Source organism: Hydractinia symbiolongicarpus, chromosome 1 (assembly GCF_029227915.1).
Source record: "Hydractinia symbiolongicarpus strain clone_291-10 chromosome 1, HSymV2.1, whole genome shotgun sequence".
Taxonomy (NCBI): Eukaryota; Metazoa; Cnidaria; class Hydrozoa; order Anthoathecata; family Hydractiniidae; genus Hydractinia; species Hydractinia symbiolongicarpus.
In genome coordinates, this window is record NC_079875.1 from 29,163,696 (window position 1) to 29,180,157 (window position 16,462).

The 16,462-nt window shown below is 32.9% G+C and overlaps 1 protein-coding gene across 2 annotated transcripts; it reads right to left on the minus strand.

The window, feature by feature from the left end:
* Window positions 1-5,578: 5,578 nt before the first annotated feature.
* Window positions 5,579-13,144, minus strand: LOC130649166 (histone-lysine N-methyltransferase EZH2-like). Of its 2 annotated transcripts, XM_057455400.1 has the most exons (5): window positions 13,047-13,144; window positions 8,749-8,796; window positions 8,427-8,535; window positions 8,157-8,307; window positions 5,579-5,631 (listed from the first exon to the last, which is right to left on the minus strand). In XM_057455400.1, exons 2-5 carry the CDS (start codon window positions 8,758-8,760, stop codon window positions 5,580-5,582), a joined length of 324 nt encoding a protein of 107 aa, XP_057311383.1. In that variant the 5' UTR covers window positions 8,761-8,796; window positions 13,047-13,144; the 3' UTR covers window position 5,579. The 2 variants fall into 2 exon arrangements, with proteins under 2 accessions (XP_057311383.1, XP_057311391.1); XM_057455408.1 differs by lacking the exon at window positions 13,047-13,144 and having other exon boundaries at window positions 8,749-9,385.
* Between the last annotated feature and the right edge of the window lie 3,318 nt (window positions 13,145-16,462).

Genomic DNA, 16,462 nt, shown 5'->3' on the forward strand with positions numbered 1-16,462 from the left:
TGAGCTTTATTTTACGGTCCTTCCTCTTCTGTGACTGAGTTAATAAATACGGCAAAAAGCGACTGACATCCGAAGGATTTTCATGCAAATTGATTGGCTTGCCGGCCGAAATAACGTATTCGGATTGGTTTACAAAAACCTGACTGCTTTGACCCATATTTACGGTATTCGAGGTGCGATTCAGCCTGTATTTTCTTATAGTTATTAGAACTTTTATAAACCGATACCGTGTAATTAAAATTTCGGACCAAACGAAAGCAATTAGTGTTTTTTTTTCGGACCAAATGAAAGCAATCAAAGGCTTTTCGGACCAAATGAAAGCATGCAAGACTAATAAGCAACCAGGCATGGTGACTCATGACACGTGTGCTGCAATGAGAGTCTTTGTGTCAAAAATATAATTACTTGCTTATATTGGAACATATGTAGCTAGCTAGCTAGCTAGAAATTTCAATTTCAATCCTTTTTATACTAATTATTAATTTTCACGAAATAGGCCCAGAGCACACGTAGACTGATAATAACTTCCTGCAGATGTTAATAGCTTACTACTTGGATATATCATCTTAGGAATTATGACATTAGTACAAGTCTGTGAATTTTAAAAAAAAAATAATATATAATTCCTAACCTAACCTAAAGTGTCAATTTTATGTGGGTAGTATAAGGAAGCATACTTTTCGCTAATGGTAAAAGTCCAATAACTTGTGCAAAAATTAAAACAATGGCTTAAAACTTGATATGGTATAGTTTTAGACCAGTTTGATTAAGGAGAGCCCAATATACATTGACCTCTCATTGTAGTTTTTAATTTTTTTAATTTAGGCATTTTCGTAGACGACGATAAGGCATTTTTTACAGCATATCTGTTTTAACACAGATACAAGTGCAAAAACAATTAAAAGCAATTTTCGTGGTAGATATACAATAGGTAAACATAGGTTATTGAGATTTATTAACCCGAGGTGATTTATATTCAACGACGCGCAGCATTACTCCATGTTCATTTGGGTGTTCAAATTAATAAAGAAGATATTATTAATAGGTTTTTCGCCAAGGGACCACGCAGGTTAGATTTTGTCTAATCATTTTCTTTTTTCAACTTTTTCGATTAATTTCCATCTCAATCTTTATTAAGATGCATTATAAGTAGGGTATATATATATAAAAAAATTAAATAAATAAGCAACTTACCCCCATTTCTAGCCTAATATTAAGTAAACACCCCTTTTTCCATTTTACTGTCATTTTGACTGGTAGATACAACATGTATCTGATTTGATTGATTCACTCATTCATGGTTTGGGTATGAAACTTTGATCCTTGCCATGTTTTATTCATTCATTCATGTTAGATTCAATTTGTCCATGGTTCGATTTCATTATATTTTTGAAATTTTTATTAATATTTATGAAGAAAGAAGATTTTGATTTGGTTATATTTTTAATAACCTCCAATCTGCAAAAAACATTATTTTGGTGCTGAATATAAAGAAAGAAGAATGAAGATTTTAGTTATTGCATTAATAACTTTCAATCTATAAAAAACATTATGATGGTGTTATGCTGTCTTATTGCTGGTTTGATTACAACCTTGCTAATAAAGATTTTAATGTATTTTAGGTTGTCATTTATTCCCCTTTTTTGATCAATTGTTCAGAATACTTAACGTGTATCGTGTATCTCAGAGAGTCGGTTTTATGGCGTTTTAGTGCTTAAAGAGCGTAAAAAGGTGTTGGTTTCCAGGGATCCGCAGTTGCCTAGTTCCCAGTTGCCTATTATCGAACCTTTGGTGCCATGTTGACCCTGCCGGTTAATGGTTAGATTAAGGTTAATTTTTTTCTGGCTACGCCCCTGTTCTTGTTCTATTCATTTACGTTTATTAGTCAGCTGGTCTAATCTTTTTCTTAGAATTCTTGGATTTTTATACTGACATTATTTACGCAAAAGAAAGTTCGGGTGGAAATATCTTTGGTCGGCTTAACTACAAAACTCCCCGATAAATTGTGTAGATTATATGTAAAAACAATTTTTATGAGGAAAGTGCGTACTGAAAATATTTTGAAGTGACATTGCGTTCAAAACTCAGTAATGTATAAACATAATTGTACAATAGAGAAAGAAATTGTTTTTCGGGGACATTTGCAACGTAATGTATGGCTTTTGGGATTTTAATGTAACATTGCGTTTAAAATTCGGTAATGTATATACATAATTGTAAAAAAGAGGGAAAATGTGTTTTTCGAGGACATTTAAAAGGCAGAATATGTTAGTGGGACTTTAGAAGCAAAATTCCCAGCAGATATGCATATTTAATAAAAACATAAAATGATGATGAATTTAAAGGGAAGATTACTTTTGATCGACCTAACTTCAAAAATGTTCAATAAATTGTATATTATTCGTAGATTATATGTAAAAACAATTTTATGAGTACATTGCGTACTGAAAATATTTTGAAGTGACATTGCGTTCAAAATTCGGCAATGTATATACATAATTGTAAAATGGAGAAATAATGTGATTTTAGGGAACATTTGAAACCTAGGATGTGTTAGTGAGACTTCAGAATTAAAATTCCCTATATATGCATATTTGTGAATTATGTAAAATGATGGCGAATTTTAGAGAAAGATTACTTTTGATCGACCTATGTCCAAAGATCTTTAATAAATTGTGTATATTGTAGAATATATGTAAAAACGATTTTTAAGAGGAAATTGCGTACTGAAAATATTTTAAAGCGACATTGCGTTCAAAATTCGGTAATGCATACAGATAATTGTAAAATGGAGAAATAATGTGTTTTTCGGGGACATTTGAAGCCTGGGATGTGTTGGTAGGACTTTAGAAGTAAAATTTCCTATATATAAGCATATTTGTGAATTATGTAAAATGATGGCGAATATTAGAGAAAGATTACTTTTGATGGACCCATGTTCAAAGATCTTTAATAAATTGTGTATCTACATTATCTTTCTCTAAAATTCGGCATAATACGGAGAGTGTGTCTGTCTGTTTGCGTGTATACGACTTATGGGGACTTCTGTGCGTTGCGAACTAACGCTATGGGGACCTGCTGCACTGTGGGACAAATTTCTCTGGCCCATAATACATTTTCCTTAAAAACAATTTTAAACTGCAAAATAAGGTTATTTATCCAGTTTACAAGCAGTGTCCCCATAAGTTGTGTCTGTGTCTGTGTGCAAACTTATGGGCCATTTTGAAACTAAAACTAAAAGTAATTTATTAAAAACTGGCAGATCAATGCTATGCAAGACTGAAAAGAGTTAAAAACACTTGCAAAGTTAAAATTTAACAATTTTTAAGACAAAATTACACGCGCTTAAAGTAACTTGAGTAACATTATCGGCGAATATAACACAGATTTTTTTGGGATTGTCTATGCGTTGCGCAAAAAAACTTGTTTGACCTTTTAACCCTATTCGGTCCGGGCTTTTTCGAACATACTATGGCCAATCCGCCCCCCCCCCCCCCCCCCCCTCAATAACTTTTCATTGGATTGTTCAAATTGAATCAAACTTGGCACACTTATAGTACGTCATAAAAGGAACAAAATGGCGGCAATAAATTTTTGCTTGCGTTGCAACATCTTCTGTGACGTCATCAGAAGCTTGAAAATTGTTAAAAATGCCACTATCTGCTTAAAATTTAATTACTTTTGTTCTAGAGTGAATTTTTACATTCTGTTTGAAGTTTCTGAAATCTATATAAAAGTTATTTAACATATCTTCCGGTTTTTACATGGATCGCATAAAATATTGCCAAAAATCGCGGAATCTGCCTACCCCGGACCGAATAGGGTTAAAGGAATAAACACTACAAGAAATCTTTTCTGAAATTGCTTTTATCCTGCTGCATTTTTCGCCATGGTGTTAAACTCTCTGATATTTTTTTGGTTACACACAAAATTATTTTGACTAAGATTTTAATAGTGTAATATGTAAAAACTGACTTTTACAACGTTTAATCATATCTGAATAACAAATATTGTTCTATGTACGTTTTGTTTTCTTAAGCCAAATGGCAAAGTAAAGACGTAGCCTATTCGACATATCATCAGACGGCTACCATTTTTTGTCAACAAACCATGAGTTACAAAATTAAGCTTTTTTGCTTTCTGACTTCTAGCATATTTCAGAATCCCATATTAAACAAATCCTTTAACGCGTGGTGAGACCGAGTATCTAAAAAGTCGGCACTTTGCCTATGCACTTTTGCGCATCTAAGACGGGGTTTAAAGAATGAAATAAAATATTTAAGGTTACAATGTTCTTCTTTCTTCATGCAACAAAACGTCTGCTTAATATACAATTGCGGATACCAATGCTGTCTTTTACTTTTTGATTATTCCTATAGCTACCAATATCGATGATTTTTTTAGTATGATTGAAAATCGAATCATTCGTCTTCTACATTAATTTAGGATTCACCATGCAACTTTCACGCGAAAACAATTTGTTGTCAATTTTCGCGCCCATTATTTTTTGTTAAAATTAATACAATACAAAAAGGTACTCGAAAATATCTACCGAATTAAATGGATTTTCGGTAAACTGCAATAGAATAAATTGAATAAATTAAACTTAAAAATAATTAGTATTAATCATATACTCTTTTGTAAATAAATTTATTTAAATTATAGTTATTTTATCTTAAGATAAATTTATTCCCCCTTTGATGCAAGAACAATATTTTTGTGCTGTGAAAAACTCAACGTTCTTTTGTTTCATAAAGCGTCTAAACAGGATCTCTTTCGCACTAGGAGGAGAAACTATAAATAACTTTGATCTATTCATATTATCACAAAATAATATCGAATGGTTTGATTTAAAACCTACCTATCTTGAGATAACGTTGATTCATTGTGATACAGGAAGAGACATAGCCTCTTTCTTCACCAGTTTTTTTTTAAAATACGATAATAAAAATATAAAAAAAAAATTGTTGCTGACCTCTCCCCTTTCAAACCGATTTTTTGTATATTATACACCAGAACAACAGAAAATCAGACAGAAGATAACCGCACTCACTCGAATTAAGTCCCAAAAATAACAAAATTAAATAAGCGACTTTCACGAAAAAATTTACGACTTAGAACGTCGACTTAGAAACGTGAACGTGCAAGCGATGTGTGCAGTATAATCTGAGACCACAATATTTTTTAACCAAATATACGTACGTCATGGCCAAGCTGTGATTTTTTTTTCAACCTAAACACAAACACAAACTTAATGTTTATTTATATTCTTTAAATTTCGATGTTTCCTTAGAAACAAAGAAAACAATGCAGAATTAATGTTTAAAAATTTGCCTTGCATCAGCAAACTTAACTTCCGCACTTTTTAAACAACGACGGGAGTCTTTTATTTCGCATTTTACCTTATTTCCAGCTTTCTTATAAATACACAATAAATGTACTATGGACATAGCATTTAACTGCTTAAAATTGTTAATTTCCACTTTTTTTCTGAAAAAAAAAATTTATTCCGCAGCGTGCGAAGGAATCCTCATAAGGTAATTTCTTGCTAGTACTATTACAGTTGCTACAAATAAACTCTACCTGGTTTTCAAACTTATCCAAAGTATACGGCATCTGAGTGCGTTTGTCCTAAAGAATAGAAATGATTCACAGAAAGTTAAAAAATAGTACCTGTTTGTGGTGACCCAATGACAATAACTTTTAGAAAGATAAAGAAGTTCTATGAAATCGCAATGGTTTTGAACAAAGAAAAATTATTAGTCTTGAACTTTCCTTATCACTATTGCGTAAAATGTTACATTTTCAAACCATCCAAAATACTGACATTATTTATTGCACAAAACTACCCGCAAGAGTAAGGGGTTTTGTTGCAATTAAATTCGTTTTTTTAAAAGAAGCATCGTGAACAAATCTATTCATATTAAGCTTTTTCTAATCTTCTATATCAAGGATATTTAAAACACTACTAACTAAAGATGGATAATTAAACTAGTCCTGACTGACTGACTGACGAATTACCTTCCTCCAATCTAAACCTGGTTCTCCATAGGAATATCGTAACTCAACGCCAGGCTTTATTTCCGGTACAGAAACAAACAAACACAGCCGGGTTTCCCCGTTTACTTCTATCGGCTTCATTGTACAGTTGCTATACTTCACACAACTGTCATTTACGAAGCGGCCCAACCTTGTTTCATACGTTGCATCAATGCTATGAAAAACATTGGGAAATAGTAATCTAACATTGACAGGCTTTTATGCCACGAACACTGCTTAACTTAATTAATTTCGTTAGTCCATGTCCGCCAAAATATGTCTACGCAAAACAAGCAACTGAAGTAAGATCAATTTGTGAAAATAAATTTTCGCGATACGATACGATGTGACTTTGTTTATTTTTCTACTCTGGTTCTTTTTACTAAATTTTCTTTTTTGTAGTTGATAAAATCTGCTCAAGACTACATTTAAATTACGAGATTCGTAAAAATTTAAGGTATATTCTAAATCTAAATAATAAGCTATACATAGCAGTGGCGTAGCAGGCTTGTCTTGTAACAATAGCTAGTAGATTTAAATCTCATTTTTTATAAGAAAGCAAACAAAAGGCCTAGTAGTGTTTGTTCCTTAATTATTTTATGATTTCAGTACAAAAGTATCACCAGAAATTATTTGGGGGTAAATTAGCTGGCCAGTTAAAAAAAGTGACCTGTTTTTAAGAAACTGTAGTTAAATTTACAACATTGCTAAGAAACTTTTATGGTTTTTCTCAATAAGGAAACAAGTATATAAATATATTTATTGCGAAGCTTTTCGTACTTCTAGTACATCATCAAGCATTAAAAACATCTGTCAAAACTTATACATTAAATACAGCTAAGAACAATTAAAAGAATAATTAAAAATAATAAAATCCTGTGGGAATTTATGTTATACCATTTCTAACAAGGTTCACAAATTTAATGTCCAATTGATCGTTTATAGAAGGGTTAAATTTCTTTATATAGTATGCTTCTAATATCTTTCGTTTTCTTGTAATATTTGGAGCTTTTGTAATAATGTTCGAAGTGAAAGAGTGACCATTATTGAGTGCTATATGCTTCGCTGGCTCTGATTTATTATTAATCTTATCATGCTCTCTCCATCTTACTTCTGCATTGCTTTTCGTTTTACCTATGTATTTCCAATTACACGAACGCACTCCTTCGTAAGTCACTGAAGATTGGTGTTTAACTTTTTTCTTTAGGGGAAAAAGTGATCTGATTTTACGGTTTTAGTATTGAGTATGAGCAACGAGTTTTGTTTTGAGATGAAATTGAAACCGAATAGTTACAGCTTTGATAAAAAAAAATTGACATTCGGGTATTTTTGAAAATCTTCGATATTTTTCTAACTTTTTTCAAGCAAGTTCTAGGAAACTTTTAAACTCAACTAAACGCTTTTTCCTTCATAAGAATATGCTTTATAGGAATATCAGATTGGGATTTAAAGTTAGGAACAATAGGTCTCTTTTTGGAACAATAGAGAAATAGGAATAATGGCCAACCTGGTTATTATAAAAAAGGCGTGTATCAGTTCGAATTGTTTCTCGAAGTGTACGTGTAGGTAAATATGATTATGAGTTTAAACTTATAACATTTTAATCTCCAATTTCTAATTAACAATTAAAAATCTTGCTTTATGAAACTCCAGACTTTTATATACTTCGGATCACTTCACAAATTCAGATAATAATAAAAAAATAAATATCGTTAGCATTAGTTACATGGTTAGTTAATACTTTTGGCGCGACAAACTGGGCCTAATATATAATATAAATAACATTATAGTAAATAACATCGGTTCATGTATCTTATAAAAAGGCAATTCCTATCACAACTCTTAACAACTCTGAAGATTTTCTTCCTTTACTAGTCTCATAAGAATCAGCCACACGAACTCATTCTAAAGTTCTGCTGCCTAAAGCGGCAGAACAACAAAAAAATGTGGTTACTAAAAACAAAGATGTAAAAACACTCGCGATCACATCACAAATTTATTTTATAGAACGTATTGTGTGTGGATTATGCCCTATATTTTCTCGTTTTCCACGCTTGCAGATATTTTATATGACTAAGTTCGTACAGACACTCAAAACAAACATATATGCTCCTTACCATGTATTGTTGTAGAAAAACAAATACGACCCATGGTGAGCTGAGTAGCTTTCTTGTCTTTCTCTGCCCAGTGCTGCAGAAATTAATGGGCCAGGGTACTCAAGAAGAAATTCCTCTTTGTAAAATGTTTTTGTGGTGAAAACGCCGTACCCTGTTGAAAACATAAAAAAAAATATAGAAAGTCATTGATGCGCCAGCATTATTACTTGCAATGAAATCAATAACTTTGAATGAAAAAATGGTTTTCTTAAAAGACATTTGCATTCATACCTATATTATCGTTTATGTACACTAAATCGAATCCTTTTTGATCAGTTTTACTTTTACAGTAATTTTTTGCCACTTCCTTGTGGTCAATTTTACATCTTTTGCTTCTTCTCTAAAACAAATTTATTTGCATACTACAATTTTAGAAAAAATAAGACAAATTTCAAAGATAGCAGAATAACATTTCCACCTTTTCCCATGCATTCACTTGTGAGTAAAAGAGCAAATAGACCACTAAAGTTGCAGTTTGTTTACATCAACTCACCTTATTGTAAAAGTGCAATTACAGCAAACATATTCTATATAAATATAAAATTTTACAAACCTGGTTAATCATTTTCCACCTTTAAACCTCCAATGATATAACTTAAAGCTAAAAATGAAACACGCTTATTGCATTTATTTCGTGTTTTAATATTTTATGCTGTATTACTATTACTTACTTACTAACTTACTAGACAAGATTTTACAAATAAAATTCTACTTCCCATATACCTTAATTAGGAGAAAATTCTGTGTAAAGAAAATCTTATGAAACGTTTAAAATTAAAAAACCTGAATAAAAAATGCTTGTGGAACATTAGTTTTGCAAATGAAAGAAAATATGAAATAATTATTATATATATATATATATTTCAATCTTTTTTTCAAGAACGTTCACTGTAGATTAAACATCGTCGTCCTTTTAAATATTTTGGTGATGCTGCAAAGGGTTAAACTTGTGGGTAGTTGTAGTTGGAAAGTGGCCTTGTGGAGTTTGCAGGAAAGGGGTTGGTAGTAACTCAATTTTTTGTCAGACTTGCAAGCATTGGGTACATAAGAAGTGCAGTAGTATTGGTGGAAGGTTAAGAGCTGACATTCAGTTTATATGCAAGCGTTGCAAAGGTGAGATTATAGAAAATAAAGTATTTCCAGCTTTAATGATGTACAACAATTGCTCGTTAGAGATAGTTGAGAACTTCTGTTACTTAGGTGATATGTTGGGCAGTCAAGGGGGTGTTGGAAGAAGTGTTACTTGCAGGATAGATTCTGCTTGGAAAAAGTTCAGAGAGTTACTTCCTTTGTTGACTAGCAGAGTCTTGTCAATTGAGGTAAAAGGTAGGTTGTATGAGGCCTGTGTAAGAAGTGTTATGTTGTACGGTAGTAAGACATGGGCAGTGAAGCAGGAAGATCTTGACCGTTTAGAAAGGAATGATATGAGAATGGTTAGGTGGATGTGTAACGCCAGTCTGAGAGACAGGAAGAGTTCAGATGAGCTAAGAAGCAGGCTAAGTATCCGTAGAATTAAAGATGTTATCCAGATAAGAAGATTGAATTGGCTGGGGCACTTGAAAGAATGGAGGAGGATAATTGGGTAAGAAAGTGTAGAGACTTGATAGTTCCTGGGGCAAAGCCCAGAGGCAGACCGAGAAAGACTTAACAGGAGGTTATAAGGACAGACTTGATACAGCGGAAGTTGAGTTTAGATCTAACACAGTCTAGATCAGATTGGAAGAGGGTCATTAATATACCCCGTCCAACCCATGCTAGCATGGAAAACGGACGTTAAGCCGAGAATGATGCTGATGATGATGTACAAGCCTAATCCAAACTTAAGACATGTATATATATGGTATATATATAATATGGTAGTAGTGGAATACTTGCCATTTGGCATGTAACTGTAAAGTCAAATTTAAAGGTCTTATTTATAGCAAATGTAAAGAATAGCAAATTGCATTTGCTGATAATCAAATATTCTATAAGCCTGCTAACCATCATTATTGATAATCGTTGTAAGCCCTATATATAAAAAGTAGGATATGAAACAGACAGGTTCAACTTAAGAAGAATTTCTATAATTTCTAAAGGTAAATATGGTATTTGCATAACCTTTGGAATTCACATCAACAATTGCCAATGTGAATGTCTATGTGTATAATAAAAATTTCATGGGTTTTATTTAATTTAGATTTAACTTCAAAGGTTAAGGAATTATGCATAATAACTTTTTTTTATAAGCACAAATTAAAAGAGTGTGTCATTTGCACATAAATGGTTGCAATTGAATTGAAAATCAAATGTCTCAAAAAATAAAGACAGTACTTAAATATAACAAACGCATATGTCGCAAATTAAAAAAGACTGGATAAACGCAAACATTGTATATCACACTGGGCTCGTTTTAGTAAATATTAACAAAGGTTCACCATTTTAGAAGACAACCTTTTTTAGAATTTGAGAGGACAGCCAATTTTTACATTTTTCGCCGAAACCATAAAAAAGAAAGCATTTCAGTCACAAATTTAGGACAAGATCAAAATCGCAAACAATTATGGCTCAAAATTAATTTTCTTTGATTCATAAATGACATATTTTTACACCAGCTTTGATTCGTTTTCCTAAAGGGTAAGATTATTATATATATATAATAATTCCAAACTATACATATAATACAAACATGTGACTATAAATATTCACTACAGCAAAAGCAAGCTATATAATAGCCATTCATTATACTAAATAAAAATATTTATCGAGTGGAGGTATCCTTTGATTTGTTTAGGTTTAGAACATATTGGTCAAAAGATGCTACTTATCCAAGGTAAAAAGTTTTTAACCATAATTTGACTTTCTTCGCATTTTTTTTTTGCCTGTTATTTTTTTAGGTTTTCTGCACATGCGTAAGAATTTAGTTGAAACATAAACATGGAAACTCACCTATTGCTGTGGATAGGCAGGTGTAAGATACCTAGTGTATACAGTCTTTTTAGCTATATAAATAGCTAGCTAGCTAGCTCTATACTTAGTTTTATGATATACCATTGTTGGCTTAAATTCTGCTGGTGGAAAGCTTTATATATAAAAAAAGTTCTTAGTGTTAGGTGCAGCCAATACAAATAAATAGCTAGCTAAAGCTAAAATAGCAGCTAAGCTGTACACTAAACCAGGCAGAAGGAAGACTTACTTAGATAACATTCAAAAAAGACAAAGGTACTCACCTCATCAGTCAAAGCTTGCATTCGAAAAAGAACGGCGTAGAATTTTCGCGCGCAGAAAGATACTATTGTCCCTTTTGTCCAAAGTCCCACAGTGTTTGTGTGTGTTTTCCTACCTGAGCATACTAAACTTGATGGAATCTACCAGTTAGCTAACTAGCAGCTAGTGTTGGTGTCCCATAAGTTTACGTTAAAAAAGTTATAGAGACACTTAAAATAACTACACTTGGTATATTGAAGTGTAAGGTTACAAATTTCTATAAGTACTGTGTTTAATTTTTATTCTTTCTTTGTATTAAAAAAATATCCAACTACACTGCAGCCATATTTGTTTTGGTCGAGTGGTGTAAACTTTTCACACACGACTTATGGGCCACTCTCCTCCGTTAGATTTTACCTCCATTTATTTTTACCGTACCGTGCAGAAACGCACACACAAACCTTATGGGGACAGATCTGCAAAACTCGATCCTCCCCGGCTGGAAAGGTAAAAAATTGTATTGAGAAATTAATATAATAACATAGACGATCATTTTTTGTGGATTCTAGTAAATTAGGTTCGCTGGGTAGCTAGCTAATTTTTCTTTGTAAATGATTTTGGTTGGCTAGTTTCTCAAACTCAAACAGTCTTGTCTTGAAAACCTGTAGCCTAGTTAACTGACCATTTCTGCAGAGTATTTAAAACGACAAGACGGAAGGACAGACAGACTCTGAGTAATTCCAATAAAATTGAAGGTGTATGCCGTTGAGTGCAGCCATATTTAATTTTCCTGCAAGTTGAGTAAGTTAGAATTTGAACTCCGTTCTCAGATAGCAAAGCCCACAAACATTGCTAGCTAACATGATGAAGAGGTTCTTTAAAAAAATTTACAGTTTATCTTTGTATTTTAATTGTATTTTAACTATCCCCGGTCTTGTTATGTAGCAAAATTATATAGCTATAAATTCTAAACATGCTAAATCCGAAGTGTTTCAAAATTTTGTGAATTACAACACGATACAAGGTTTAAAGGTCCAGGATTTAATACTGGTACCGAAATGTAAACAAAAGGGCAAGATAGCTAATACATCTCTCAAAAGAGTCTCTCCTTGTTGGTACTTCTTGTGTGCTTCGTTCCTGAAAACGGAGGGTTCAAAGTCCACCTTGCAATAATTGCAGGAAATATGCCAGTGTTTATTTGAAAAGGCGTAGTCTGTTCAAGGGTAATTTGGGAATACCCCAGGTGGTTCCAGAATAATAACAAGACTATAGAGTATAAATGGTAAAGTCTGAAATTTTTGTTGTGTGTATTAGCTATACTTCCTGACTTACAGAATGTAGGTATTTTCAATGAGGCCAATACGATGTAATTACATCTATAATAACAAATAGAAACAATGTTTTAAGCCTGGCAAAGTTTCAAATATAAGTTTCATTTCTGTAATTTCATAAAAGTGTTTTTAAAATCATTCCTGCATTTCAATTCATTTATTATCTTTTCTTTACCATTTACAACTTTTTTAGGAGGATTTTAGGACCACCAAAGTTCCTTATATAACTTTTCAGGTTAACTTCACAATTCCCTTTAAAGGTTAGTGACTGCTTGAAACTTATGATGGCTCTGTCAACTCATAATTCGTACACTGATAAAGAAAACTGCTATACCTTTCCCATCAATCTTTAATCAAAACATGCATAAACAAAACTTTATGCCATGTCAAAGCTTTGTTCATTCTGAATGTTTGCACGGTAGACTGGGTAAAAAATTTAATATGCGTAATTATGCGTTTGACGTCAGTGATCATACAACTACTTTCGGGACTGACAACAAGAAAAAGCATAACCCCCCTGAAATAAAACTGAGACGTCTTTATCATTTTATTCCTTGTGAAATACATATGTAGATTGCATTCTAGTTGATCAATACATATTCCTCTATTTTTTTTCAAAACAATTTTTCAATGAAAACGGCGACTAAAAGCAATAAAATTAATGTTATTGGCTTTCAATATAAACCTGTTAGTGCGAGTAGCTTGGAAACCCAGCCGAGTTTTATGATTCGGAAAAGGCGTACATCGTGTCATACCCTCTTGTGTTGTGAATATTATACATCAAGAGTACCTTGGAAGTTTCTGAGGTGGATTGTACTTGATGTACAAGGCCCTCCATTTTTTCAAAGCTTTAACAGGAAGAAAAAAAGTAATAAATTATTCATTCAAGTCTCACGTCTTAGTGACGTGGGTAAAACGTAAAACTCACATTTTTTTTTTTTTTTTGATAAATCCATTCATTTCCTTGAGACCCATAGATCTTGAATATGACCAAAGAAGTAAATGGAAAACATATTACAAAAATTGATTGATTTCAAAATGGAGAATGTGATCAGAAGCATGGAGGAGAAGCTTCAAAAATCAGAAAAACAACATTACAGCTTGGAATTTTTATTCTTTAACTTTTAACTTGAAATTTGTAAATAGTAAGATTTGATCTCTCAATGAACTGAATACTTGATATAAGCAGTCACCTTTATAATTCTCACTTCACAATTCCCAATAATGAACAACAATAGTAAGGTTTAACCTGTTCTTAAAAGATGTTTTGATTTAAACACAAACCTTTATATGGAGCTAAACTGCAAGTTTTGCTCATGTTAATTGTGGTGACAGAAGTACAGTTCTTTAGCATTGTAGTTAGTATACATTATAGGTTTACCTTAGTCATTGAGGATGCAATGTAGAGCCTTGCACAGTGGGGGATGGTTTCTACCTATGGACCTGATCTAAAGGTTGTCAGGATAGTAGTCTCACTTGCTTGTAAAGGAACTGGACCCTACCCAGGTCTTGATTATTAATGGCTGCATATAAAACCCCAACACCCCACACTGTGCTAGTTCTTCAAGGTCAAACCGGCCTTGTGGTCATTGATCTGTACTTTTAACCGACGGTATCCGAGTTCGAACCCGGCCAGAAGTTAGCATGTGCCTGACGCTCAGCACATGTCGATGCGCCTGACGCTCAGGGCATCTCTCATACACCTGACGCTCAGGGTATGAATTAAACACGAGTATTTTGCATGTGCCTGACGCTCAGGACATGTAGTTGTAGATATGTGTACTGTAATCTTTACTGGAATAGGAAACATGCGCCTGACGCTCAGGGAATTTCGATGCACTTGGCGCTCAAGGCATCTCATTCTCTCATACATCTGACGCTCAAGGTATGAATAAAAACACCAGTAATTAGCATGTGCCTGACGCTCAGGACATGCCGATGCACTTGACGCTCAAGGCATCTCAATTCTCTCATACACCTGACGCTCAGGGTATGAGAGAAAACACCATTGTCTCATGTTTCTGACACTCAAAGCATGAAGACACCTATAATGCATATCCTGACGCTCAGGATATGCGTTACATATTTGTTCAATTCTCTCATACACCTGACGCTCAGGGTATGAAAGAAAACACCATTGTCTCATGTTTCTGACGCTCAGAGCATGAAGACACCTATAATGCATAAATAGTCTATGCATATTGAACGTGGTGTATCTACTCATTCCAATAGAAATACATTGTTTCTCTCAATTGTGTGTTATTATTCTGGAACCTAAAGCAATTAACTATCAAAAATTTCCAACATATCAGCGTCAGTTGCCACTAAAATAGCATCAAGGTCATCCTTGCAAAGAAAATCACCCTGTGCCAAGACCATTTTTAAAATGATCGTGCACCTTATTCTGACAACCCCATCTAAATTAGAAAACTTAGCTGTATTGGTCATGTTAGCTAAATAAACAGCCAAATTATCTAAACTATTCTTTTCTAGTTACTATGTTTTGACGAACGGTTGAAGAGATTAGGCCTTGAAGGTTTTTTGATGGGTGTTTACCCAGTTTTAGGAAATTGATTTAATTGGGTCCCAGGTAGTTTTTTACCTACGGGAGCATCCTGATTACTTATACGCCAGTTGCAGTTGTACAAAATAGATTGTTTTAAAGCAATTTTTGTTAAAAATTGAAGATATTTAAGAAAAAATGATAGTGCAGTAAAAAATTTAAAAAAAAATATAATGCACTTTGCAAAAGTCATAGACAGGCACAGATTTCCTATTCTATAATTCTGTCTGTCCGTAAAAGACGCGTCCTGTTATAATAACACATAATTTTATATCTATATGAAATACCAAATGCGATATATTTTTACTGACTTTGTTTTGATCGCCCGCGGAAATGGTATATTCAATGCTAGATTTGTAGGTTTCTGTTGAATCTTTTATCTTCTAAAAGGTTTACCTGTACTAAGCTCAGCCCAGTGTTAACAACAGACTATTCCTCCACAACATATAAAATGATATTTTATATGTTGTGGAGGATAAAAAGTTGTTCCACCTGAATGTGTGACACAGTTTACGGCTCATATTAAGCGCTCCACCAAGCGTTTAACGCCAGGTCACATGGTTACTTGTGGCTTAACCCGGGTATATAACTTTAGACATATGTACTTAAATGTTAAAAATCTAAATGTTACTATATTTTTTCTTTTTTCTTTTTTATGGAATGGGTTCATTTAACAAATCTTTATTTATTTGATATAAATGCCTTATGTTGAAAATCTACATGTTAGAAGTTTTTGCTATTCTTATGAATGTTCTTACATAAAAAAAGAGTGTTTGGAATGAGCACGTTCTGTATTAATTCAATTTTACCTTTGAAGAACAAAGGGCATTCCAGGCGTAACCTTGTGTGCTTTGCAAATACGGTAGGGCATTAAATTAAGCATGTACATCTTTTTTATAAGCAACAACTCAGTTTGTAAAAAAATCGAAGCAATTTTCGTTTGAACTATTTCAGTTATTGAGCAACAGGCTGTTACTTAATCACTGAAATGGTTAAAAAAAGCAAAAACAGGGATATTAGAAACAATGGTTCCGGAGATATACCACAAAGATAAAACAGTTTGTTTTTTATTGTCAAGCGAATGAATTTGTTATTTCAAGCAACAGTAAGTCTTAGCAACATTTTTTTTACAAAAAAGTGTATATTCAGCATTTCTCTCTACCTTTTATCTTAAATGCATATGCAAA

Excerpts from the sequence above, each read along its gene's own strand:
- LOC130649166 (XM_057455400.1), bottom strand. Across the intron at positions 8,308-8,426 it reads GTACATAAACGATAATATAG|GGTACGGCGTTTTCACCACA; the intron begins GTATGAATGCAA and ends TGTTTTCAACAG. Across the intron at positions 5,632-8,156 it reads TTTTTCTACAACAATACATG|GACAAACGCACTCAGATGCC; the intron begins GTAAGGAGCATA and ends TCTATTCTTTAG.